At 36.7% G+C, this 27601-nt stretch overlaps 1 protein-coding gene and 1 long non-coding RNA gene across 5 annotated transcripts in view; one reads left to right on the plus strand and one right to left on the minus strand.

Annotated features, from left to right (window-relative positions):
• Positions 1–3804: 3804 nt before the first annotated feature.
• LOC133176928 (delta-like protein 1) overlaps positions 3805–27601 on the minus strand; it is a 30792-nt gene continuing 6995 nt past the window's right edge. For 2 of the 4 annotated variants that reach the window (XM_061312006.1, XM_061311993.1), the window contains exons 3-12: positions 17716–17768; positions 12552–12736; positions 12033–12332; positions 11760–11820; positions 10109–10366; positions 8751–8811; positions 7925–8055; positions 6834–7003; positions 5439–6625; positions 3805–5253 (exon numbers count right to left, since the gene is read on the minus strand). In XM_061312006.1, coding sequence (XP_061167990.1) covers positions 5121–5253; positions 5439–6625; positions 6834–7003; positions 7925–8055; positions 8751–8811; positions 10109–10366; positions 11760–11820; positions 12033–12332; positions 12552–12620 — 2370 coding nt within the window. In that variant the 5' untranslated portion in view covers positions 12621–12736; positions 17716–17768 and the 3' untranslated portion in view covers positions 3805–5120. Of the gene's footprint in view, positions 5254–5438; positions 6626–6833; positions 7004–7924; positions 8056–8750; positions 8812–10108; positions 10367–11759; positions 11821–12032; positions 12333–12551; positions 12737–13285; positions 13387–17715; positions 17769–21934; positions 22100–27601 lie in introns of those variants that run through there. The other 2 variants (XM_061311998.1, XM_061312010.1) reach the window with 2 other exon arrangements.
• LOC133202510 (uncharacterized) lies at positions 22356–25975 on the plus strand. Its single transcript, XR_009723252.1, has 3 exons — positions 22356–22620; positions 24249–24377; positions 25817–25975. It is a non-coding gene; the product is annotated as an uncharacterized LOC133202510 (long non-coding RNA).

Consider the following 27601-nt stretch of genomic DNA (forward strand, 5'->3'; position numbering starts at 1 on the left):
TATGTCCACTTACGACCAGCCCCTGTCCGATATGACCGGTCAATGGGCGGTTCTTTGGTGTTTCATCGTGCAATCATGACACGGACGTCCGGAAATTGTTCACAACCACTCCGGAAGTGAGATCGATGCAGGTTAGGTCGCCCTGGTGTGGACACCGGAACTCATTAGAGGTTACTTCGACCCAGTAACAGGTGCCCGTCAGACACAGCTGTCGTACGAATTATTGACATTTTGCTTCAATTTTTTTTCTTGCATCATGTTAAGAAAGCATATTGGAATCGCCAGTTTCATCGTATACAGACCACGCGATAACTGCCAAAATACGTAGCCAAGGAATGTGATTGAAATCGAATTATTACTTTTCCTTTCCTACGTAGCTAGCAGGGTTACAACGCAAATGTAATAACGACGCAAAATGTAATAAACTAGGATTATTACACTTTATGTTATTATATTTTACATCCAGATTGACGCAAAATGTAATGACATGTTTTGGTTTATAAAATTTTGCATCGAGATTCACTTGAACTTAGACATCATTGTCAACTGCATGATTTAAATCATATTTCCCGATGTTTCAAAAATCTGTCAACGTATATAAAAAAAAAACTGTCTTTAAATATATTCACATTCTGTGTTCCTTACATACTGTGTTGAGTTCATTCCATTCTGTGTTATTACATTTTGCGTTGGTTTTGACGTAAAATGTAATAAACGCTGTTTATATCTAAATAAAAATGCCTTCTTATTCTGGAGCGAAGGAGATTTTAATGTTTTTGATAAAAATATTCATATTTGAGTCCCCTTTACAAATGTATTGTGACATTTTCTGTCTTTATGTTTTTTTATATCCCATGCAACGGAAAAAATATTTTATTACATTTGCGTTATTACATTTTGCGTTGCTCTCGACACATAATATGTAATAAAGCTAAATGTAATATTCGTTGATTTTCAAATGCTACATTTCAAATTAAAATAATATTACGTTTTCTTTACATATGGAAGTTAGTTCAAATAATTTAGTTAATTTAAAGAAACATATTCTTTGCTGCAAAATGTTGGTTGATATTCATAGTTTGTGATTTTGAACCTCTCTTTGCGTTCCCTTTGTTATAGTAAAGAAAAATGTTCCGTGAATCCAATCTGTCGAGCTCATTAACGTGGTGGAAATAGCAGTGGAACCCCAAAGAAGCCGATTATAGGAAGCTAGACGTCAGAAGTGTTAGAAATGATGAGAAATCTCTTATAATCTGGCCCAATTATTTCACTGGTTTACAGCATTATTATACAAACCCGTTGAACTAATAGTACAGCGTAGTAGAAAGCAAAAAATATGCAGACATTGAAAGAGAAATAAGAATACTTCGTGCAGGTTACTCTGATTTTGGCAGTGTAGAATAGAAAGTTGAACAATCTACCAAGATTTTCCTATAGAAAACATAATAAGTTTATCGCACCTTCAGACGCTCGAGCTATCGGGAACACCAGACATAAAGATTTTCCTGCTTTGTTATAAGTGAGTATTTCCCGCTGAGCGTGTTAAAAATCACCTTGTTTTTGGTTATTTTGTAATATTTCAAAAGTTATCATCAAAGAAAATTATCAAATGGATGTTGGTTGTCCGTTAAGTTAATGCCTTTTTGCAAACATCAATTTTAGAAAAAATATGTGTAGATTGTCTAGACTTGTGTATGAAGAATTTGGAATAAAACTTTGACAGGCAATCTCGAGTTCTTTGCGCTTTCGCTTGTATATATTGTGATAAAATCTGCATAAATCTTCAGCTTTCCTTAAAATATTTTGTTTCTTAACACCTGATAGAATCCAAGTTAGTTTACAACCGCGTACCTGGCATTTTAAACGTGTAAGCGTTACTCCTCTTTGAATGTTTCAAAAATAGGACACTTTACAAAGCTCTCATTGATACCAAAAACAGAATATAAACCGGGGAGAGACGATATTTTTATTAGATTTCAACGATCCTATAATTGTAGAAGACTGTTTTTTCTGATGTGTATTTTTAGCATGAAATGGTATACCCCAGAGTGTGGACGCCTCACCCTTCCAGGAATCGCCTACCCGTTATTTTGTCCTTATTTATTCCACAAAAACAACAATAGAACATAAATTTATTTTGCGGGGGTGGGAAAATATGCATGTGTCTGTCACGAAAAAGAGTTGGCCATTCTTCAATTGAAACAAAATGCCTCAACTTGCGAGAGAATTGCGGGGTCCGCTTTCTTGCACAATATACTAAGAAAAATATATCACACTCGGAAAGCCAACAAGAACGGACTTCACAGTCAAGTTCCATTGAACTACCCGATCCAATCGATCACATACCCCACGGAAGTTGTTTGTTGTTATACATTGTGTGTACTTATTTACTGTTTCGTCAATCGACAGATCGACTTTTTCCTTTCTATGTCATGTTTGCCTATCCGTGGTGGCAAATTCACGTGGATTCTGTCGCTGAATCATATACACCCCTGGGTTCGTTGTTGGCTTAACCAATTTGTCTTGAATGCGAAGGACAGGAGCACCAAAAGTGGTATAACGGTGGACCTTCAACCATCTAATTAGAAAAGTAAACTTTTGTGTGACTAATCCATGACGTCTGATATTTAATATTAGACTAATCCCTTAATGGATACTTGGCTTCGGGAGAGTGTTCGACTCACATACTACTTGGTCATTTCTGACATTGGAACATTTAAAACAGAATTACAGATATATGGTGTCAACACGTTTGATCAAATAATGTTGAATGATGTGTAACATTTGAATAAAGTCAGTTTCCTGGAGGTAAATGGTAATTAGCCCTCCCCTCCTCCCACTCAGGTCCGGAAGTGACGGACAATTAGTTTGTTTCAATTGTGCATCAAATTCTTCTTCGGACAGATTTTTGTCAAAGTAAACAAACTTTAAATTGTTCATTTACTTCTCTTAAACAAACCCCCAAAAATTATTATTCAACCGAGCAAAGTTTTGGTTCATACTTGGAAAAAAGAAGATTGCATCAGGTCCTCCCCTGGTGACGCCCTTAGCGAAAGACACTGAACGACCTCAAAACTGGCTCCGGGGTCATAAAACTTAGACGAGCTCACTTTTGATCTCATTCTCACTTTTCTGCTATTAATTTCTTTGTTAAAAGTGAGACTGACATCAAAAGTGAGCTCGTCTAAGTTTTATGGCCCCGGAGCCTGGTGACGCCCTTAGCTAAACGACCTCGAACCTTGTGACGACCCTGGCGAAAGACGCTTATATAACGACCTAGCGTCTAACAAAAGTAACACATAGAATAAGTTAACATGCGACATAGATGTCCTTGAAAACACTTTCTTCTTTGATGTCTATATTTGTCAGTAATGTGATTTTTTAAATAAGAATATTTAGGTGGGCAGGTGATAGGGTCACATAAGAGACTCTTGACAGGTGAAAATTGTCCTCCGATGTGGAGACCACAGGCACACATTTTCCGTCAATCGAATTTTAATTTTAAAGATACTGTTTTGTTTCATCTTTTCTTGTAGACCAATTCCATGTGTTAACTGATATGACAGCTTTGATGTCAATGAGCAACTGGTACGTTCCTTTGCCAGTTTATATCAAAATAACGATTACTCAGATCACCAGTGTGTAAATGTCGTCATCTTGAATGATTATGTGCAATTCCTGTGTTCTAGCAGATAAAACTAGTAGATACACAGAGCAAGTCTGCCATCTTGTAACACGTCTAGACACTTCACAGCTGCTGGGTCTGATCTTACACAGGTAAAAACAACCACAATATACTTTGGAAAAAATATTTGTGACTCTTTTTTAATTGATGTTTTCATGAAAATTAATAATATAATAATGTCATAACAAATATGTACAACCAAACATTTTTTCTATAAATATACATTATATGTACATTAAACCAATCACAGACAATGGGGCATTCAAGTGAGACATGACAGGACAAGGCTAATGGCTGTATCTATGAAGGTCAAAAAATGTAGTTTTTCTTCTCAAAATATGTGATCAATTGTTTTCTGTTACAATACAGAGATTAGATATGACAAAATGATTGTGGAATGCTTATTAAGCACTTTTTTCAGTAACAAAATATAAAAAAAACCATGATGTTAACATTTTTGTCATCCATTGAGTTATGCGAAAATTCACAAGATGTGCAAACAATGTAATTGACAGCGGGCTTGGCCCAGGTGGAATGGTAGGTGAAGCATCGGGAAGTCCACAAACCGATTTGTTCATTTTCAGAGAAAAAAAAAATTGATCAGAATAGAGGATCGGGCTCAGGATTCAGAAAATTATTAACACAAAGAATTTTAGACATAAAAAATTTCAATATAAAAGCTCATACAAAAATGCCCTATATAAATTTCGCATGATTAACTGGACTGGAAGAGACCAATACTGTTTTAGACAAATAAATTACATAACATTAAACACATTGGTTTGCCACTATATATATTATGCACATTTCATATAGCTACACCTTGACTAAAGACAATAGTGTACAGAAATTTCAACATTACTTGAAGCATTGGCAAAACCAGATAACACAACAATGCACACTTATTAGCTTGCAATCAAAAATTGACACTCATTTTTAATCGACTTCTGTTTAACAGACATACAAGCACTCCTCACATTCAAGGTCATTGAAACAAGGTCATTGTAACATGGAGGGACTAAATATCACATGGCAGTGCCTGCACTCATTTTTTCCCACCAATTTTTTTTTCTGATATGAATTCCATTCTTGGCTGCAGATGGCCTGCACTGGATAATCAAACTTTAGATGACAACATCTCAATCGGGAAAAAGCAAACAAAAAGTATGCCCAAGCATTGCATAAAATAGCAAACAGACTTGCAGCCTAATGTTGAAATTAGTTAAAAGTATGATTATCAGTTATACAAAACAATTGTCTTGGAGACAGTTTCCATAGTAACAGCCCGTATTCCTGGCATTAGAAATACTGAAGGCACTTGATAAATTAATCCAATGAAGCACAGTGCTTTTTGTGCGTTATGTGCGAGCACATCACGTGATATGATGTATTGCAAAAAAAAAATTGGTCAAATAAAGAGAAGCCAGGGAGAATGTCACACTTCCGTGGCGAGAAATGAATGTCGATGCACTGACGGGTGATCAAGTAAAACTGTGGAATTTCTGTCTGCGTCCCTCTGAAACGCCTTAGACTTGCCTATTGTGTGAATAGTCGCACTGTGGTCATAACTGAAACAAAAACAAAGAAACCATGAGCAATATGAAAAAAAAGATCAAAACTGTCTTCTTTGGAAAAAAGGTAAGAAGAAAAATTTATCCATCTTGGCTAGCAAAGATGCATACAAATAGAGTACCGATTTTCATCATTTTATTGAGAATATAAAAATATTCTTTAATAGTCGTGAAATACGTACCAATTACTACTATTTTCATTATTTGATGATTTCATTAGGCTGCTGGAACCTCCACCCCTTGCAGCGTCAGGGTCATAATTATACTTCTCCGCCGAAGATGTCGAAGAAGATTTTGTAAATTGTTCATGATGAAGATTTAAGTCTTTTGTGTTTAATAAAATCTTATTATTAGATTTATCAGGAGTCAGGTTCCCTCCTGATGCACTATAATTATTAAAGTCATTCTGTTTTTCTGAATTGGTCAATTTGCCACTGATTGTCGATGATGTTGTGAAGATGGTGGAGTCTGAAAGTTTATTGTTGATGGTATTAACCACATTTTGCTGGTGCTCTTTACTGGTGTCCAGCCTCTCAGCCGGATTGTTGCGTTTGCGAAGTAAAAGGAAAATGACGACAATGATGATGAGAAGAAGGGGAATTCCCGCCCCAAGGCAGACAATTAGGACCAACTGAATCATGGTGATATCCTCGGATTTCTCTGTAGATGCGAGTGCCGAGGAATTTACGGTTGGTTGAGGTTTGGGTGCTTGGGTGTTGGGCACCTGTCCGTTGGAATACTGGCAGTTGTTACCATAAAATCCTGAGACACACAAGCATTCATAGTATCCAACAAAATCTGTGCACACACCACCATTCTGACATGGACTGCTGTTACATTCGTCTATGTTTATGGAACAGTCCTTTCCTTCCCAGCCTGTTGCACACGTGCATCGGAAATCATTCACTTCATCGTGACAAGTTCCTCCATTTGCACAAGGATGACCGTCGCAATCAGGGACATTCTCCTGACACAACTGTCCCACAAATCCGGGCCTACATTTGCAGGTAAAGTCATTGTCCCCATCAATACAGGTGCCATTATTGTAGCAGGGATTATTTACACAGTTATCAATGTTTTCAGAGCATGTAGGTCCCTTATACTCGGCAGTGCAGATACATCGAAATCCATTCACTTCATCAATGCAGCGGCCACCATTATGACAAGGACGCGAAACACACTCATTTCGTTCCACATCACAATAAAATCCTGTGAAGCCCTCCATACACTTGCACTGGTATACCCCATCCACTTCCATACATGTTCCGTTATTTAGACAGGGGTTAGTTTCACAGGAACTTCCCATGATGTCACATCGTCTTCCAGTAAAACCTTCTGGGCAGTCACACACAAAGCCCTCACCAACAGTCTGGAATTTAGTAAGACAGGTTTTTATTTGTTTATGAAGAATTTATAAAAATAAATAATCATTTTCCTCAATTAAATATTTTTTTGTATTTGAGTTAAATTAATCTGAATATGTTTTACATTACTTAAGTTTTCTTCTATTAATTTTTATAAAATATAAGGGAGATAACTCCGTATCTCCCTGGAGCAGGTGCCCCCTGATGACCTACCTTACAGGTGCCTCCATTAGCACAGGGCTGTTGTTCACAGTTATTAACCTCCACCTCACAGTTTGTCCCCATGAATCCGCTGGGACAATCGCAGGTGTAGCTACCTTGACCAGTATTCTTACAGATTCCCCCATTTCTACAGGGTGAGTGGTGAGTGCAGTAATTCAAATCTACAAAACAAAACAAGATTCATCATTCTACAATTCTGATATTATATTCTGCCAATTTATTAGCATTTTCAGGAAAAATACAAAATTGATCAAGCAAAGAATCATTTTAAAGAATACCAATAATAAAGAATTTTCAAGAACAACATATTTTCCTTGAAAAAAAGAAAAGGAACCATGAAAGCTATGGAATGTAAACTGTAATTGATATCTATTGTAGAGGAAATAAATGTGTTGAAAAGGATGTTTTTTGTTCCTCTATTGATAACTATAACTGGTACCTTTTTTATGGGTAGCCATTTAATCAGCCTATTACTGACTGAATGAGGCAATTTATCACCAGAGAATCAAAAGCTTGTGTGTGTGTATTTTGTGTGTAATATATATTTTCCTTTCAGTATCAAATATGCAATAACAATTAAACGATCCAAATGTTGTTAATGAAGAGAGTGTCTAACTGCTCAATAGCGGCGATAGAACGGCCATGTGATTAACGCAGTCTTGGGGTTGGTTCAATTATGGCCACATCGATATAATAGGTCTCTATGTCCCTAGCCGTGGCTGTCGTCAATACCCTTTTAGACGATATCCTCTCATTAATTATCACCCAAAAGGCCACAATACAGCCATCTAATTTCACAACAATTGTACAGAACAAGAGTTAATGAAACTGTAAACATTGATTTCACTAAATTAAACTCTCTCTCTCTCTTCCCTGCTTTGTACAGAGCTGCCATTTTCTCCAATATGTTTTTTAGCACTACAGATAAGGCAGACGACAGATTTTACCGTTCTCTCAAAAAGCGGAGAAAAATATTGCAGCTGCAGTAGTGATGTAATATTGTCTGATAAATTTTGAAATTGTGTAACATTATTGTCTGTGATAACATTGTGGTGTCAGTTGCTATGTGATGTAATCGTCACCTTGGTTACAGAACAGTCCTCCCCAGCCCTCTTTGCAGTTACACTGCCATGGCTCGGTGCAGGTTCCATGCAGACATCCTGGATACCGAATGCATGTATTACAGAAGATTCCCTCGTACCCCGCCCGACATCTGAAAAAAAAGAAAGTGTTTAAAAATTTCCTTACATATAAGACACCTACGGTGAAGGACTGAGTGTTCCACTTGAATGAACATTGTCACGAACTGTATCAAATGATGTTTCAGCTGTTGGGAAATATTTATTATTCAGCTACATGTATATTGTTATAGAATTAAAAAGGCCACAACCCACATTAAAGGGGAATAAAGGTTCTCCTTTTAATTATTTAAACTCATAGACCCTTGCGAAAAGCCGATAACGGTGCAGTTTTTCAGTTATATTTTGTATCAATATTGACTGAGAGACTTTTCTTAAGAACGACAAATATCTGACATCGATCTGCAGAAGCTGCCCTGACTCAGCTTATAATGAACTTCATAAGAATTTCAGCGCACGGACCAAATAAAATAAGAAATTGTGAGGAGTTCTTCAGAAAAAACTGTTTATCAGAGAGGGTCATCTAGACACCAAAGAATATTTGACCTATCCTTACTGACAGACGTACAGTATAGAAAAATCTATGTAGCAGCTGTCCTTCCACGCGGCGGACATGGCTAACCATCTATATCTGTGTTAACAATCTTCTCCATCTGTATTACGATTCTCTTTCTTTCCTGTATACCTTTGATGGTTTATATTTTACATACGTCGCCTTGTTAAGGTTTGGTGTCTATTTATTAATGACTTGTCTGTAGTAAGTACTTACTGGCATTCATTGGGCTTGTCACAAATCCCGTGATCAGGGTGGCAGCCGGGCAGACATACAGCTGGAAAAAAAAGAGAACAACAAAATTAGGACCCACATGGCTTTAGTATACCCCCATCATCCGGAGACCGGCTCATAAAACAAGCCGGAACTCCGTATTATTCCCGCTAATAAAGAATCTACGCATCACTGACCTATAATCAAGGCAAAGTTTTATTTCAAGTTTTTCCTGAGCGGGTAATGAACACATCCTATGAAACATGTTCTTAATTATAACACGCGCACCTTGGCGTACATATGCCTAGGATTCTAGTGAATTAACTTTATAATACACCGGTACAAACACATGGGTTGTTGGCTTTTTACTTTTTATTTTTTTTACTTTCTAAATCTTACACGAAGCGTTGAATTTTATGAATTACAATTTATCATGAATTGTTAAAAATTTCTGGAAAACGTTTCATAAAATAACATTATTCTCACGGTATTTAAGTTGGTAATTTCAAGGAAACAGAGTAATGTTAATATTATAAATTAGGAAACAGGTTGAATTCGGCGATTTTAAGTGTCACGAATCTTGGATTTGTAGTCTGTAGGAACAAAGACACTTGTAGCTCAGTGATAACAGGGAGGGGTAAACAAACGCGGCAGATGCACAGTCAGTTCGTGTGGCCGAGCACCTGTCTGGTCCACAAACCCTGGGCTTTCAAGAAGAGAGCTTTTTTTCATGTGTTGGAATCCCCCAGCTGTCGCACGCCCAAGTTGAATAGCACGGGATAAATTACAGGTCGCTAGAGAAAGCTTTTGTCGTGCTTTCCAGCGCTTGCACAATCGTGGCGCACCGTATATGCTAGTTATCGCGTCAAAATGTTTTCTTGTTATTGTCAGAAATATTTGTTATCCCCAAAAAGCTCTTTATGAAATATTTTGCCAAGGAAAAGTTGTTGCGCGTGTCCCATTTTTCCACTATCGCGTTTTGCTTTGAGAACCCAAACACTATCAACAGATCACTTAGTAATGGCAATACAAGAATTTAATGATGAAATAGGGTAAACCTGGACCGACCGCCTATCAGTGGAAACGCAACAGATGTCAAGACGTTTCGAACAACCCTCACCTTGGAGAGGGGAATAAATGCTATCATTTCAAAATGTTGACAATTGTCGAGGTTTTTATAGATTTTCTATACGTCTAGTGGCTTAGAAATTTGTCAGTTGGTCGGGAGTAAATCCCCGGGAGCTGGTGACAGATTTTAGGGTCAGCTCGTGTGTGATGTTGTATCAGATGGCTTTTTTGTCAGTACTTTAAGTGTATTTTGTCATGGGTTAGGGTTGCTGATGTCATAAATTGTTGCGTACCTTGATCGCAGTAGTCGCCTTTCCACCCCTGCATACAGACTTTTTCTCCATTCTCGTCACAGACGTAATGGCCAAATTGGTCGTCCCTGGGTCGGCAGAAGTTGACACATCCCGGACCATAGTAGTACTCGCTACATTCCACTTTGTACGCGTACTCTAAAGTCATGGTGTTCTCTGTGCGAGTAAACTGTTGCCATGACGACCCCACTTCTACGGACCTCTGTGCAGATAGTCGGTAGATCAGCTCTCGTGCACTGCCTAAAATCAAAACGAAAAGACCGTGAGAATGGCCAGACCAAATGATATTCTCAATAACAGGTGATTTTTAAGTAGCAAGTCGACCCTCTCTCGCCTATTCACTTGGTTTCCTTGCCCATTGTTATCCGTGCAGTTGATGACCGTTATTTTTTGAAACCACCAGTGTGATAAAAGTCGACATTTTCTCAGGCTTCCTCACAAAGACTAACAAATGAGGAGAGATATCACCCCTTTCTTCCCCCAACAAAAGACAGGCGAATTAATAGAAAGACTACAAAATTGGCTTATTATTTTTTTGAGTTTCAGAAAAAGAGGCTTTCAATTTGAGTGAAGAAAAGCTGTTTTGAAAATATGAGGATGCAGACTGAGTCCTATGAAGCGAAGCCTGAGAAAACCTGTGGAGTCTGGACCAAGGATTGACAAGGTGAAGGCTAGGCCTCCTAACATTTACCCGACCCAGACCGATATTTTGTTACCCTCCCGGCCCTGGGTAAATAGTTTCAAGGGAGCATTGTGTAAGAGTTCCCTTTTTCTTATTTGTCAAGCATTTGATAATCCTAGAAAGACTGCGGAGTCAGGATTGATTTTTGGTACCGTCTTTGTTGGTGTCTATTGTAGACCCACATGCCTCGCCTCTCACGCTGCTTACAGTATACAGAATAGAATAAAACTGTATTGTTTCGTTTAATAAGTCAGTCCAGTTATGAACACAAAAAAATGGGTCGACTTATAACTCACATACACACATAAATATATACAGGTATGTTATATGTCTGTGTTCACTAGCGGGAAAACTTTTTTTCTCTGGGTTTTAATTGACGATAACTGCACTCAATTGGTCGCACGTGCGCTTTGTTAACTTGCCCTCTTGTTTAAGTCGAGGCACAAGTTTTCAATAGACAGAGCGTCTACCATGATCAAGCAAGGAAGATTCTCCAAAAACATCTCTACACATCGTCCCCGCTGTGCCGCTGAAGATCCTCTCAGTTTCACGCACGCTCCCGGCACACGGCACACAAACAGAAAATTCCAACAAAAAAAGTAGCACAATATCCAAGCACAGTTTGTAAATCCAAATTAAAACCATAGAATAATGGAATCGGCAGAAATTAATATCCAATTGTTGATCAATGAATGCACTGAGTGACGTCACGGTCACCTATTATCAATGTTGCAGGAGATAGCACGCGCAAAAAACTCCACAGAAAGCATGTTAACAAGACCGATGGTGCAGGATAACAACTGTTGTTGTGCACTATATTGAACAAGTACTTTATCCTCCAAAAACAGCAGCTATAAACATCCTCCCCTCTTGGAAATCATTCAGTTGTCACAACAGAAACACTCCTAAACATCCAAAACAAACGGAACCCGAAAAACAACAAACACTTACCCGTGGTTGGTCCCTGTTTAGTGCTGTCGTGCCAGGCTTCTATAATCAACGAGAAAGTCCCCTGCAACAGAATAATAAAACAGATTCAGATTTTGTAAGTCATTATCCAATTCATTCTGTGTCATAAGACGCAATCTTTGATGAAGTGATATTTAGTAGGGTGTCAGCTGCGAGTCTCTATATCTGATGAAGAAACATCTCATCGATCTTAACATGTCCAAAACCTCTGGCAGTGAAAAATAAGCTTTGCTAATAATGTTGAAAGAAACTTACCGGCCAAGCAAACATAAATGGGAACTTGATTGGGATGTCAAATTTGACAGGAAGGTTGGTGAAGTCCACAGAGTTGTTCCCGTAAGTCAGTACTGGGGTAAACTTTTCTGCAAAGTTGCAGTGGACATCGTCTGTTATGGTGGCTTGGTAGTGGGTCAGACACACCCGAAAAAAGGTACGACACCAAGACGAGCACCTGTCACCGGTCCTCACCCCCGCGCAACAGTTCCCGTCAGAATTAACCCCATTTTCATTTTCGAACCTTTTTAAATTTAGTTCAAAAATTCCTGTTGAATTCACCTGAAATAAATATTATAGATGATTATGATAAAGTAATAATTCCCGGATAATTAACAAAGTTAGCGAGCTTGCCAGCATTCTGTACACAACGTAGTACGTCGTTTACTACGATCTAGCATATATGTGTGTATCTATTTGGTCGACGTCTACATTTTGTAAGGTTGGGAAATATTTTCTTATACAAAAATAAAACTCAAAAAAGTAACTAAATAGTCTTACCTGACAAATAAATACATATATGTTTGCAATCCAAATCACTAAAACTCTATACGGCCTCCGCAACCTCATCTTTCTTGATTTTCTCTTGCCAATATTCTATGGTTATTGAGTTCCTTCTCTGTAGCCTCGATCTTGCCAACACAGTAAGCCCCGCCCACAAGCGATGATTGACACCAGCGGGTTATCTGCAACAATACCAAAGAAACTCTTATCACCACTGATTTGTAACTGGTAAATACACAATTTGTGAACTCGTAAAATCCAATTAATTACGAAATAGTCGATGAAATTCTACACACTAATAAAAGATGTCGGTTTCATCCACCAGGACCGTGGAGATTTGAATTTTTGGTACCAAAGGGCAACAGAGAACCGTAATTTTCCCAAACATTATTCCTGAAATATTCCGCGTAAAATGAATCCGCATCGGGTTATTGATTTCAGACTCCGACTCTATCGATTTTTTAAATTTCGTGTACGGACCATTGGTAATTAAGTGCCAGGTACAGTGATTTTAGGAAGGCTTGTAGAGAAGATTGAGAGATACCAACAGGTCGTCCGCCTCTCTGTGTTTAGCCAGGACATCTGTCGATGGACGAAAAAGTGTGCCAGCTTTACGATAAAACTCGCGCACTTATACTAGGTACAATACGTACACAAAAAACCCCCCACAATATTAACCAAAGCTCATATATGTATAATTATTTTTTTTAAAAATCAAAGCTAGACTATACCTGAGCTAGAAGTAATAAACGTCCCATATATTCTACATAACTTTATAAAAGTTTTAGTAAAAGTATTCTAGGCGAGCACGTGCCGAGGTCTGGGGCTTTTGTGACCGGGTCTATCGGAATACAAAAGACGTCTTTTGTGCTTTCAGCTGCCGTCCGCCGAGAAGCACCTGTCTTTATAACAAGTTTGCATATGTAAATCATTTCCCTATAAGGAAGAGCCCGGCACACGAATGAATTCAACAGATCCTTCACAGGTGGAGAGATTTAAATTTCCTACATTTGCTCTTTGTGTATTAAAATTTAGCATATAAAAATATAAAGGTGTTGACAGACCGTTGAATGAAAATACGTTTGGCGCGTTTCTGACTATTTATGGTTTACTAACATACACCTGTTGATTTCTCTCGAGACATCTGTCCTAGTGAAAATAAACTCTAAGGCAATGTGAAAAAACGCTTGAACAGTAAATACTAACCTTATGTCGTGGTTGAAAATAAAATCTGTTTTAATTTGTCACAATTTTTATTTTGGGTTTATATAGATCAGTTAAGCTTTGATCTGGAGAAGGTCATACGAGATTTTAATTATGAGGAGGTGACAATATTGACACGCTCGATATACTCTGACACGTCTTAGACAGGCATATCCCGGTCTTACAATAGATATAGGTAAAGTTTACTTTGCAAAATAAACATATATTATCGCCCGATGTAACCCATACGCCGAGGAGAAGGCGGGGCCATTTTACGGTATCCTTCACGGCACGAGCCAAGTCGCGTGTCGTCTGCGCGCTTTCTCCCGCCGAAATGCACATTTGCATATAGGTGAATCTCGTTACACCAATGTAACCTTATAAACTGTTTACGACTAATGGCACCTTGTAGATTGCATACTGAAAAGAGAAATTAAACAGCGTTTTCACCTGTAGAATGGCGTAAGAATTAACGAATCACAGCTCTAGATTTCACAAATGTCCCACAAGAATTTTCATGTTGTTCATCACTTGTATCAGAACAATTCTTAAAGGTACGGTGAAATTTAGAAATTGACGCCGTCTACCGAACAGTTTAATTTATTGAAAATTTTCACACGAAGCTTTACTTATTAATTAACATGGGAGGCTTTGATAGTAATTAACGGTTATTTTATGTATAGCTACGTGAATTTGTTAGATACGAGTATAACTGTGAAATAATTGACGACCAATTATAAGTAATTAAGAACTGTATCTCTTTGACGGGCGCCAATAAGACATAGGTGATCGGGGTTAATTGGTCCAAGGCCTGTGACCTACACAATGATCTCCGGGTACAAAGGCACTAATTAGGCCCCATAAAGTAATCCACTGATCTGTTCCCAAGAAAAGTTATTTAATTTCAAAACATACACGTTTGTTCAGGCAAAATATGAATTCTTACAATTATTAAATATGAAATTTATGAAAATACAATTCCAAATTTTTTAGCAAATTTTAAAATGTAACGAGTGGTGATCCATTAATGAGAAAATTTGGGATAAAAATAATGAAAGCGACTTTTGGCATCATTCATCGCAGTTGGATAGATTTGTTTTTATTAATGGACATGCTAACACGAATTCGTACGATGATAGGGGCTTGGATTCCAGCTTCTAACACATTAACTCAGATAACATCTTATAAAAATATTTAAAATTTGTTGTATATAAACATTGGTACATTAACGTGTCTAAATTCGTTACAACATGCCGGTTTCTTTCATTTTGAGGTCACCTTAGCCCCCTTTGTTGTCAAATGATGAGGGATGTCCTATGACAGGTGGAGCGAAAACACAACATATGTCGTATACCTACTGAAACAAGCTCCATTGAATACGGGTTTATCACCATTTTCTATTGTTTTCTAAAAATTAATGACATGTGGAGTGTTTTCTTTGTTGTGTTCAGTAGAAAGTGTCAATAAAAACAGAAATTAGAGCAGTGAGTCATTTCTCCAAGTCTATAATTGATTCGCCTTCTGCCTCGCTTCTAAAATAAGCTTACTTTTTTTAAGAAATGAATTTAAAAATAAATGAAAATTGCAAATTTGCAAAAATGAATGGAAATTTGTATGAATGTTTGGCACAGAAATAATTTGTTTTATTCTATTTACATATTAACAGTCGGCTATCGGAGATTTCTTCCAATGATGTGTACATAACAAAAAGCCGCTGTTTATTTAGTCCTGTTTTGCATTTTCTGATTGTAAAATTGATACATGATTGAGACAGATAAGCTTTTTATGCACATTTGTTATAGAAATGATATGAGGTACAATGCGTACAACGGTAAATCTTTGTTTACAATGAATAAATAGAGATTGTTGTGCAGAACGTCTAAACACGGCGACTTGGGTCGTCTTGCAGTTTTAACACCTCTTCGCTCATCTCTTTATAGTCGTACCATCTCTTTATTCAACAATTGAATATTTGATTGTTTATCAAGGCAGTTCTACTTGTATATTAAGGGATATAAAATTATAATCGAACTTTTCAAAGATGGAACGCAAGGACATCACCTCTGAATTTACAGAAAATACAAAATTTACAATATTACACCGGGAACACACAGATTGGAAAATTTGTAATTTTGAAAACCTGTAATTTTTATTTTGAGACTCAAAATAAAAATTACAGGTTAAGGAATCAGAGTTGAGAAAATATGAAACTTTATTAAAAAAAAAAAAAATAGGGATGTAACAGAACAAATCCGTGCTTGTAATGTGATGGATACCGAACACACAGATCTTAATTCTATTATCTGATGTATGCCTTCTGTTTTTCATCATTCCTTAAAATAAGTTTGAATGTTTTTTTTAAATGATTTAACTTCATCTTTGTATTCTTTGCTTTTTGGCATTAATTTTAGTTTCCAAAAGAAGATTTCTGAACTTAGCACTAGTTGCTTTTTAGCAGGTGCTTGTCGCGTGACCTATGGTTGACATTTAGAGACCGGTTGCTGCTTCAGAAAATGTTGGTGGATGGAGTCTGGCGATTTTAGAAATAATTGATCTGTGTGACACGTAGTCTTTGATTGGAATCGGTTTCTGTGGAAGACATTGTGTCCGAGACCTCTAAAAAGCAATGGTCAGCATCCTCCTCCTTCACACCTGTTGAGTCTTTGTAAAACTCGGAGCTTCTGTCATTAAAACACAAAAGTCTTCCTTTTTTTCTTTTCTCCACATCTGCCCCGAAATTAGTGCCTTTTTTATTGTGTTCTACTTTTTTGCCAGCATATTTTAGTGACTTTAACCGTCTAGCGAAGCACGCGCACATGCTCGGTCGAGGCCTCGCTCTACAGGTTAAAAACGTCTCTGTAATGCCATTGATTTTTGGAGCGCTCCACTCCACTGCAGTCTATGAGCGACCAGGGTTGAAGTTTAATTTACTTGTGGCATATGGTTTTGGGTCAACAAAGACATCTGGCTCTGCTAACCTTCAGGGGACATGTGTATATCTGACCCATTATTTAAAAAAAAAAAACCCTTTCCTCTTAACTCTAGTCTGCCATCTGTAAAGTATATATGCAATGAACTTTGATCTCTACTTCCTGTTTATGACTTTTTCTTTCATCAAGAATAGACATATTATATAAACCGAAAGCGCTGACTCGTCCTAACGACAGGCCTGACTCCCGAGATAAAACCCGGAGCTACAATCAAAGCCGGGAAAAACACCGAACATTTTCGGGATCTGTCGTGTGTCATACTATAAGATCGCTCTACCAATGACACTATCTCCAATACTTGCTGTCAAAACCAAACCAGAGAGGGAAGGGTCAGCCGGCAAAGGACATAAATAAAAATCACCGCCAATATTTCAGTATTTCACTTTGTAACAGTTTTGTGGCTTGGAGGAAATTATCGACACATTGGCAAGTCATTAGGGAAGACGGATCATAAACAGTCAAGCAAATTTCCTTTCCCCCAGAGCCCCAAGATTGAAAACGCCATATACCACGGCACGCGCTCTCAGTCAACAATTTACAAATCTCAAAAACTCTGCAGATTTTAAAGACGAGGCATTTAATCGTTCAGCAAATCAACAAATTTGGAACTGGTTAGAAGAGATGCGCGTTTCAAGTAGCTGTTCTTGCAAATTTTTTCATTGAGAACACGTGATTATACTTTTACTATGCGTCGTAGGCGCACGCGAGCCAAGGGTATCACATATCTCTACTTAAAAACATTCCCACGCGCAAAGAAGCCGGCCCATGACAAAGCATATGGCTTCCATTTGACATATGGACATTGTATTTTAGCAGAGTAAATATGTCAAGGTTTGACTGTTGAGGAACATCCACGCTGTGATAATCTTGCTAAAAAAGAACCAATTTTTTTGGTTCCGACGAAGGCATGAGGAATAACTGCATAGTGATTGATAAGCACAAGATATTAAAAAAAAGAAATCACTTACTCGGTTCCCTGTCTCCCGCTTCTGTCTCTCAGATTCACCAATCCAAAGCGGCTCTGAAAATATGTAAAGAATGAAACATTTTTTTTAATGGCACCACGAGCCAATTCTAGTCAGAAAGTTGACTTAAAGTAAAGCAATAGTATATGCGATAATTTGATAAATCGTTCGAAATGTGGACCAGATACTTAAAACAATGCCGGTATCATTGGAATGCTTCAATCTCTAACACGATGGTTTAAAAAGACAGCGTGTAGAAGAAGAGGGTTATGAATACGAAATCTTCGGACGAGTATGTTCTGATATTAGTGATAGCCGCAAAACTGAAAAATCGGCAGATCAGACACAATCTCGTCTTGTTTAAAACAGTTGTTTACAAATATGATTCCATTAATGTCAATTAACTTATTACTTCAGTTTGACAATTTTAAACTCGGGCACCCCCTGAAAGGTTTAGACAAAACATAAACACGAGAGGGCGCTGTCATTCCTAACCGTGCAGATTAAGAAACAAATCATTTTCTGAAAAAATAAAAATAAGAACTTTTTTTTTTCAACTAAACAAATACCACAATCAGTCCAAAACCTATCATGCAATGAAATGTGAAAATAACGAACAGTAATAATGCCCAAAGTCAATATAAACAATAGCAGTTGTGAACAGAGCAAACACGACCCTCAGAAAAAGTAAAAATTATGACAAATCAAAATACCTACGAAAACAATGTTTTCCAATTTAAAACCTCACCAAGAAAGGTCACTAAAAGTAACAAAACCTGTCATTAGGTCAAAAGTCATCTATAGACTGCCCCTGCTGAAGCTGTGCTAACCCTCACTATCACAAACTGGGCGTTGATTATCGCGACCGCCCGCGCGCTCATTACACGCTGATGCAGGAAAAATATACAAAATCTATGTACATGTAATGCAACAAATTACGGGCGATAAAATCTCAGTATTTATGGCATATCAGGTTTTGGTTCTTTGAGAATTTATTTTTAGACGTGATGCCACATTCCGAATTTTCCCACACTTCTTGAGGGAAAAAAAAATATCAAACACATTCCAGTGAGTATATTCCGAAGTGAATTGTTTCTGTAAAGCTTACAGGTGACATAGGGAACCCTTGTGGTTTGATGGAGAGTGGAGAAAGAGAGACGCGAGTTGGGGAGGAATTTCAAGGACCAACACGCTACCTTGATAATTAACAGACAACCCAGGGAAGGAATGCCAATATTTGACCACAAAGAACGTTTGTAAAATTTAAAAATTAGCTAATCTGACGTTAAGACTCATTATATTAGCTAAGACACAAAATATTTTTCTATATGTATAAACTCGCTTTATAAATAGATTACTTAATTTAGTATCACACTAAATTGTATTCACGAGTAAGAATTTGGGGCAGATGTTTGTAAACACAGCAATGCTTTTAAAATGACTATTGGCCAGTGCCCAGTGAGTGGCCAGTCCCTGTTTCCTGCCAGACTCAGAGTTTGGATGAAAGCAGAGGCATTACTTCAAACGACCGCCACTTTACAAAACTCAAGAAACTGAAGAACACGGTACTTAGGGCTCGTTCAGTTTCACGCTTTTAGAAAATTTGTTTCGCTATTTTGCCACTTACATTAACTTATGTACAAGTGCTAACAGGTAAAAATCCCCCATAAAGAAGGTTGTACAAAACAGATACACTTTGTTTGGCCACCATCTGTAATTAGGCGAGTCAAGTTGTGTTACAAAGTGAGCTCATCATAAAGTATCAAATTCATGTTCAATGAATGGCTACATCGTGCGTATGAATACATAATTGAAAAGATGTGTACGAGAAAGTGATTACAAATAAGTGATTTCAAATACAAGGCTTAGCATGAAATGAGAGTCGACTAAGAACGAATCATTTTCTGATATTAGTTAAAACGTTCGCCAAGAAAGGACAACAAAAGACTTTGATTTTTATTCCTCGACACATTCGATGGAAAATTAAAAGAAGTGAGCACAGGGTGGTATAATGTCCCCGAGGTTCGCCTACAATTGCTTATCGTTAAAAACTATTTTAACAATCAAAAGACTGAAAAAGATCAATAAGAGCAAACATTTTCAATATGAAGTCATTACATAAAGCCATTCGATGGCCCGATCTCAGTTAGCGACATGCCGTTAAGCCGGGTGACAAAGCCAACCTCAAAACTCCTCTAAAAAGACGGAATTTAGGTGTTAATATGTATGTCAATATCATATCCATATTCCACTACAAAAGAAATATCATCCAGACAGACTTTTAAAGACATGTTGATATCTGTCGGATAAGGCATGTCTTAACAATCAATACTAGATTATGTCAAAACATCTTCCCCTGTGTCCCACCGGGCCGTAGTTTGTCCTCACCGAGGGCGCATTAAGACGATTAAAGTTTGCACAAGATTATCGCCTACCTGAGTAATTTAAAAAGTATGTTATGAATGGCCGATTGTCATCAAAAACTCGTCGTTCATCTGGACCGATGCTTATCGCAGATGAAGCTAATTCATGGAAACCCAATAAAGCCATTTTATGGACGGCTAACCAGTTTTTAACTGTATATTTCTGAATGAAAATAACTATTAAACTGTGATCCGAATAGAATAGTGTTATTTACATTCTTTCCCAGCTGACTTGCTGCAGTCAGAATAATGATAATCGAGAGGGATTATCTTCTCCTACTTCCGGTGCAGCTCGAAATGTAATTCTCCCATGACCATGAGATATAAATATGCATGAAATTGCATGACAGTATAATATTATTAATATTAGCCTTTAATCTCATTCAAATCCATTGAATTGATTGAATTATCTTTATTCGGCCAATTAATATCAGAAGAATGTCCTACACTAGATTACAAAAGATAACGTGTTTGCGGTGCATGTCTTTTGAAATCCATTGTATTGCCGGTGAGGAAAATCGGGAGGATTTCAGTAGATGATATCTTGTATTACCTATGCTATCACTTAAATCTGCCCAATTCAGCTGATCGAATGCTACACCACCTGGGTAACCCCGTCTTCGTAAATTAGTCATACCCGTCTTGGGAGGGGTAAAGCGAGCTCCCTTAAACAACACTGTGATTATATTTCCCGATAAGACATTCATATTCTCGAGGACCAGTTTTATAAATTTTGGTTTGTGTATCCGCTTCGATGAGTTTTAATGGACTTTAAATTTGTGTGAAAAACAAAGAGATTACCAACCCATCTTTAAGTGTACCCAAATATCACCAAAAAGCTCTCTCTATCAAAAAAGCTGGAAACACTTCCAATAAGGCCCTCACTTCTGTGTTCGAATAAAGGTATGAGTGCATGAAATGGGCGATACAGTAACACGGAACGTGACACGGGAAACTGCTTGACCATAAAGATTATTTAATAATTCATAAAATCTATAACACATTACAGCAAACTTTCACAAACCATTTTGCTACATAAATGTCACTGCACGTATAGATCTAATTTTACTCTTTTTGGTTTTAAGGACGTGGGAGGCAGGCATCAGGAACGTGACCCTCAGACAGAATCTGATAGTGTTCGAATGAGGGAAATTTTTGGCAGGCGATTGCATAAAAATAAAAATAGAATTCTCGCTGAGAAATTAGAAATGTCACTTCAAAAAAATTCTTTCTCGTGTACAAACGACTGCTTTCTCATTTGAAAGAGAAACACCGAATTCCCACAACAGTAAGAAATGTCAATGGATATTTAGCTGGAGTCATTGCGTATCTATCTTCATTCATTACTTACGCAGTGTTGCTTCATTATTATTATTTATTTATTTATTTTCGAAAAAACATTAAATTGACGAACCAAGTTTATTTCTCTACTAACTTGAGACTGACCAATTTACCGAGGGAATTGATATGAATTCTTTAGCGCACAGTGAATTCAGAATCTGTCAATATAAAGCAGATAGGATCTCGAACACACGCAGTTGACATAACTCGTCATAATTATATTATTGATTAAAAATGAAAAAAAAAAACAAAAAAAAACAAGACAGCAGTTGAGTATTCTTAATTTACAAGTAAAGATGTCACGTGATCCAGAAGTATAGTTCTCCAATAGTACGCTGGGAGTCTGAGGGGGGATTCCCGGACTCTATAAGAATGCTTAGGGGGATGCTTATCGCAATTAGCTGATTATCTTGCACGATAAAGTATGAGGTAATTTCACCTTAAGGAATATATCCTACCTCAGCGGCCATAAGAAATCCCAATGGTTCCTTTCGAATCTCACGTAAATCCCATACCAACACACGTACAGCAAGTTAAACTCGCTAGCATGGCTTTTGATGTAGCATTGTTCTTTTGGAATATTGAAAAAGGTCTGATTGCACCCTGATCAATAATTAATCGGCACCAGCCAATCAATTCAATGATTCCACGGGGCCACTACGGGGGAAACTATTCTTTTTAAAGGTATGCAGGATTCTTCTTTTATCATGATGAAACAATTGTTTCATTTTTCGGTATTCGGAGCTCCACACAATTTCAAACAAATTTGACTTTAATTGATAATTTCTAAAAAGTCTTAGCGCAGCTCAAAGACTCAACCGCCCAATCGATTTCCCATATTTGTTATACACATTTTAATTGGGACTTTGTGGTGGAATCTAATGCTTTATCAAGAAGCATTTCTCAATTTACAGTTGCATTTTGTAGATTAAGCGATTACGAGGGTAACTGTCTTCATTTTATAAGGCATTCAAGCCCCGTCTTGTATACCGTTATAAACATAGTATCAAATGGTCCGGGGAAGACACAGGGGACGAGCACCGGTTTCAGGTTACACCGCTAACACTAACGGAGATACAGCGTCATCCAAGCGGGAAAAGGACCGTGATTGTTCCCACAAACTCTTGGCTTGCTGAGACAAAAGGTTTGCAGTATCCCGTCACCTATCGTTTGATTGGGAAAGAATTTTAAACCCAACTTCATATAACCGTGATGAATTTGATTAGATTAAACGCTTCGCATTTTTCCAGCCTCAAGGTTTACCTGGCGTTTAAATTCATCTTTTCACCTATCTGTTATAGCTATGTAGCCAATAAATGGTTCTCCATTCTAAACATCATACAATACATTGAAGTTTTCAACAATTGTTATTAAAAGTTGCATGTTTGTTATTTGCCGTGAAATTCATTAAATGTCTTAATTTACTTTTAAGCTTCCTTTTGCAAAAGAATTCAATGAAGTGGTGAACAATCTCTCTCTCCACAAAAAAAATGTCACAATAGTGCTGCTGTGACTTTAAAAAACGTCCACGACTAATTTGAATACTTGAATCTTTCCCAAGGTCAATTTTACTAAAGAACAGAGGAACAGGACATCCAAATCTGGCATACTTATTACAATTTTGTTTAAAAAATGCTCGTAAAGAAATATCTCTCCAAGTTTGTACGTAAGATTAATAGATCTACCATACTCGGATATATTCATTCAATGTAGAAAATGATTTGGCAACTTATTTTTTTGGTCTTTATAAAGTCAAAGTCCTTTTGTATAAAAGAGACCGCAGGTCTTCAATATTTATGTGTAATGTTAAGTCTTTTAAAGAGTAAATTTTTTTCTTTAATTGCATAATATGGTAATGAAAATTGTTTTAAAAAATTTGTCGTATGTTTAAAGTATATGAGCATTATATATTTGAAGCTGAAAGTCAAAAAATGATGTTCTGTTATGAATTCCCACGATGTCATATGGCACCAACTCTGAAGTGATGAGCCCAGAAACAATACTTGTATCTAATCATCGACAATTAATCAATTCATTTACACATCAAGCAGAATGGAAGCATTGTTTTATATAGAGTTCATAATTAGGTGTATTTGGTTAAATGCTGGCTTCGGATTGACTTTAGATATTGATTACTATCTAGGGGCTTGATGTTGTGTTATGATTGCAAAATCAAAAACCCATTAAGTAAAACAAAGAATTCTAATGATACACACCATATAAACAGGGACCTAGGGAACTTAAATGTTTATATGGACCCCAGCACTGATTCGATAGACAAAATATCAGAAGATGCATAGTTTTTATTTTTTTATCTTAGCAATATCAGTCTTTATGATGATAATGATATTAATTGGCCATCCACTGATAGATAAGAATAAAATGAACAGAATTATGAAGCTTCGCGGCATAACTTTATGTACACGGATATAAAGTTTCACATAATAGATAGTTCAGATAAAAAGTTCAAAGGCATCCACAAGAATAGATCTGACCAATCTCTTTTTTCCCTCGCTGACGTATTATTATAGATATATTAAATTCCAGACTTGGCTTCTCAGCTCTGAATGAAAGAAAATCTATGTAATAAACTGAGTGAATTCCCATTACGAACATAAATGCCTGCCCATTTAACAAAACCTTTTGAGTAGCATCAAATTTTTTCATTTTTTCACATGTACATTTCAATTGTTTAGATCAATATAAAAGCTCTTTTTTTATATAATACAAGTGAATTGGAGTTGAATAAGATTCTCATAACATGTTTTACAGATATCTCCGACCGTAGACAGAGATGGAGGAAGTTTGTCTTTGTGGTGAGTTGTCAGCGATGAGATCCCTGAGAAAGCAAGGCTACCCCGATTAAAAAACCCCTCAACACAGTGACTAATTGAATAACAGGTATAAAACGAGTGTAAATAGCCAAACCACACAATAGAAACAAACACTGGGAAAGTTGTCTTATTTAGGAATGCTAACTTTTTATCAAGTGTACATAAAGACTCGGACAATAAGCAGTGTGGACATGCTGACAGTCAATAGACTTAAGCAGTCCATTAAATATGAATCATTTGTTATAACACCTTGTGAATGTACATAGTCAAAAAGGAGGGGAATCAAGGGGAGTAACTGTCAAAAAGGGGGGTAACTAGAAATGCAGCACAGTGCAAAGCAAAGTCTTCTTGTGGAGGAATGTAATTTTCATAGGCTTGCGAAATATATTAACATGTATGTTTTAGACTGAAACTCTTGTATAAAAATCAAAACAATATCAGTAGATGTTTGCAAGAAATGTACCAGACACCAGTTCATACTTCCTTTACATCATAGTACAGTGTATGTTTTGTGTAGGTATTGAACTTATTAAAGGACCTCCCTTCAAGTAGATAACATTAAATATCTTGGTATGCTGTCAGTCTAGGGGTATTGAACAGTTAAGATGTGTATTGAGCTTTTCATGAATTACAACTAAATGCTCCTTTTCTAAGTCGGTGTTAAAACGTCAGATGTCAGTGCCTTCCATTGTCAACACTAAAACAAAAGCTGAAGTTCTCGAGAGCCCGCATGTGTGGTTTCCGGCCCAAGGAATATAATTAAATAAAGTCTGCACTGGAATAATCAACAAAAACAAGGCCATACTGGCATTATCCACCAAAGAAGGCCTCGAGCAGATCCTTGTTCTGAGCGATCTGCACTTTACGTATTTTTTTCAATTGTCCCCCCTGAATCTCTAATCTAGATAATGTAAAAACTCGATTCTAGTGTACTTTTAATTAGTAGATTGATTTTTTTTTTTCAAGTGCTAGCTCTTGGAGTATTTGAAGTTTGTTCTCACATAAATGACTTCTTCCGAGTAAATCTATTTAAAATTAATCGGATTTGATGATCGGAATTTAGAGATAATAGACTTATTGAGTTCTACAGAATGATATCTTCTGCTACCTTATGCATCTTTGATGGCTTTCATACAATGGAAGGTTAATGTAACTTGTAAATACCATTCACAGTCTCTGATGCTTCATTTGACATTGTGCATTTTAAATTATTATGTAAATTGTCCTATATTGGGTCTTAAAATCTTCAGATCTACTCTTAATGTAGAACTTAACATTAATAGTCATTACCAAATTTTCCAAAATGTCTATGTCTAGAGATATGAATTAAGAATATATGGAGAGAGAGCGAGAGATATCTCAAGAGAGAGAGAGTTTTAAAATAAATTGAAAGAAATTTTTTTTTAGAAATTTTAGCTTTAATTCAGTGCTTCACTTTGAAATTAGGACATATAATATTTGTGATTTATCACAGTAATGAACTATCAATGACTGTGAATCATTCAGAAAATTATACAAGGTGCTAGGTGAATTTCCTTGTGGTGTATATGTATCCAGGACCACGAGGCACAGATCTGCAGTCTTAATCCCAGGCAAACACAACCTTTCAACTAGAGGATATTAACTAAAACTTTTTGTCAATTCCGTGATAAGGCATTTCCACAATCAGGTGAATGGGCATGGGAAATAGATTTTTTTGGAAAGCTCAAAATTCTTTTGTCTTTGAAAACTGTGAACATAGTAAAATATATAGATTCTGTTTCAATATATGTGAACTGGATGTAAGGATAACAGGAAAACAAACAAGATTCAGGAGGGTGTCTTTATGTGTCCAGGGGAAAGGGGGGGGGGGGGCTGGGGTCATGGTCTTGAGGCATAAACTTATAAAAACTTTACTGGATGTTGCATTCATGTGACCACATCTTTTTGTCCTGGCTATATTAACATTGCTCTGAGTTGCCCTGAGATGAGTCCATTGACTCTGCATAACAGCACTATCGCTTAAAACACATATATTATGAATGTTTTAGGATGTTCTACCTGTGGATATTTACATCTATGATTATTGATTTTACAGGTATCTGACCTGTTTTCTCCTCAGTATCAAAGTTCTCTACATTTCCTAACATTACATTTAAGTAGGACATTAAAAGATGCAGAATTATTACAACTTAATTGTTGATTTAAAATCGAGTTCTAATTTCTTTTCTATGCATATTTCTTAGTTGATGACTATAATAAAAAGAGTTAAGAAAGGGAGAAGGAATGATTTCGTTCATGGTCATGTGCAAATTGACATTAAATGATGAATAGGAGAAAAGACGATGTGGAAATAGTGTAATTCTTTCGCTATTATTCTGCATGGCTCGAGGGAAGGGAAATGAAATCATCAGATGAAAGACACCTTCTTAATATGACCCATCCATAGTCAAGCTCTTTTTCACTGTGTCGCTGCAGTATGATTTCATGGAGTTCGATCAATTGTGTCAACACCCTGAGAGAAAGCGCCCTATAAATTAGGAGAGAAAATTGTGGACGATAAACAAAAATTTCCAAATACGACCATTACTAGCCGTCTTGATTTGCACACAGCTAAAAGCTTCACAAATCCTTGATTTTTGTCAGAAAAAGGTCACTTCTCTTGATTTTTTTTTTTTTTTTTTTGATTGCTTTGGAAAAGAAGTCTGTGACAACCCTTCTTCAGTCTGTTTTAAATTACTAATGTTAAGACTTGTGATAAGTTTGCAATAATTGTTAAATTCACATGCCATTTCTTATTTTTCTCAAACTTGGTATAAATTAAAAAAAAAAAAGAATTTTTAGAAATCATAATTCTAATGTTCTTAGCCATACTGCATTGTAAATCAGGCTTTGCATATTAATTTTTTTTTACTATGATAGAGATCATTGTAAATCAGGCTTTGCATATTAATTTTTTACTTTGATATAGATCAGTGTATTCTCCAATAAATCTCATTCATCATAATGTATGCAAATCAGAGAAACACAGCTGTCCTTGCAAAGGACCAATCAGATTCTGTCATGCCAGATGGTTTTAGATCAGAGGTCAAGGTCAAAGGGGGACTCTCCAGAGAAGTGTGAATCTGTCACAGAAATCTTCAAATAAGGAGGAGATGTGTTCTTATCTCGGGGGAAAAATTCACAAGGGGAGGGGAGGAGTATCATTTCCATGAATTTCCTCCAAAATAATTGCCTTTATTCAATTAGGAAAATTAAATTTATGACTCGAATAATGTTCCTATTGTCATCATTACCACAGTGGAAAGACAC

This window comes from Saccostrea echinata, unplaced genomic scaffold, assembly GCF_033153115.1.
Source record: "Saccostrea echinata isolate AGI-Se365-2 ecotype Australia unplaced genomic scaffold, CSIRO_AGI_Sech_v1 ptg000002l, whole genome shotgun sequence".
Lineage (NCBI taxonomy): Eukaryota > Metazoa > Mollusca > Bivalvia > Ostreida > Ostreidae > Saccostrea > Saccostrea echinata.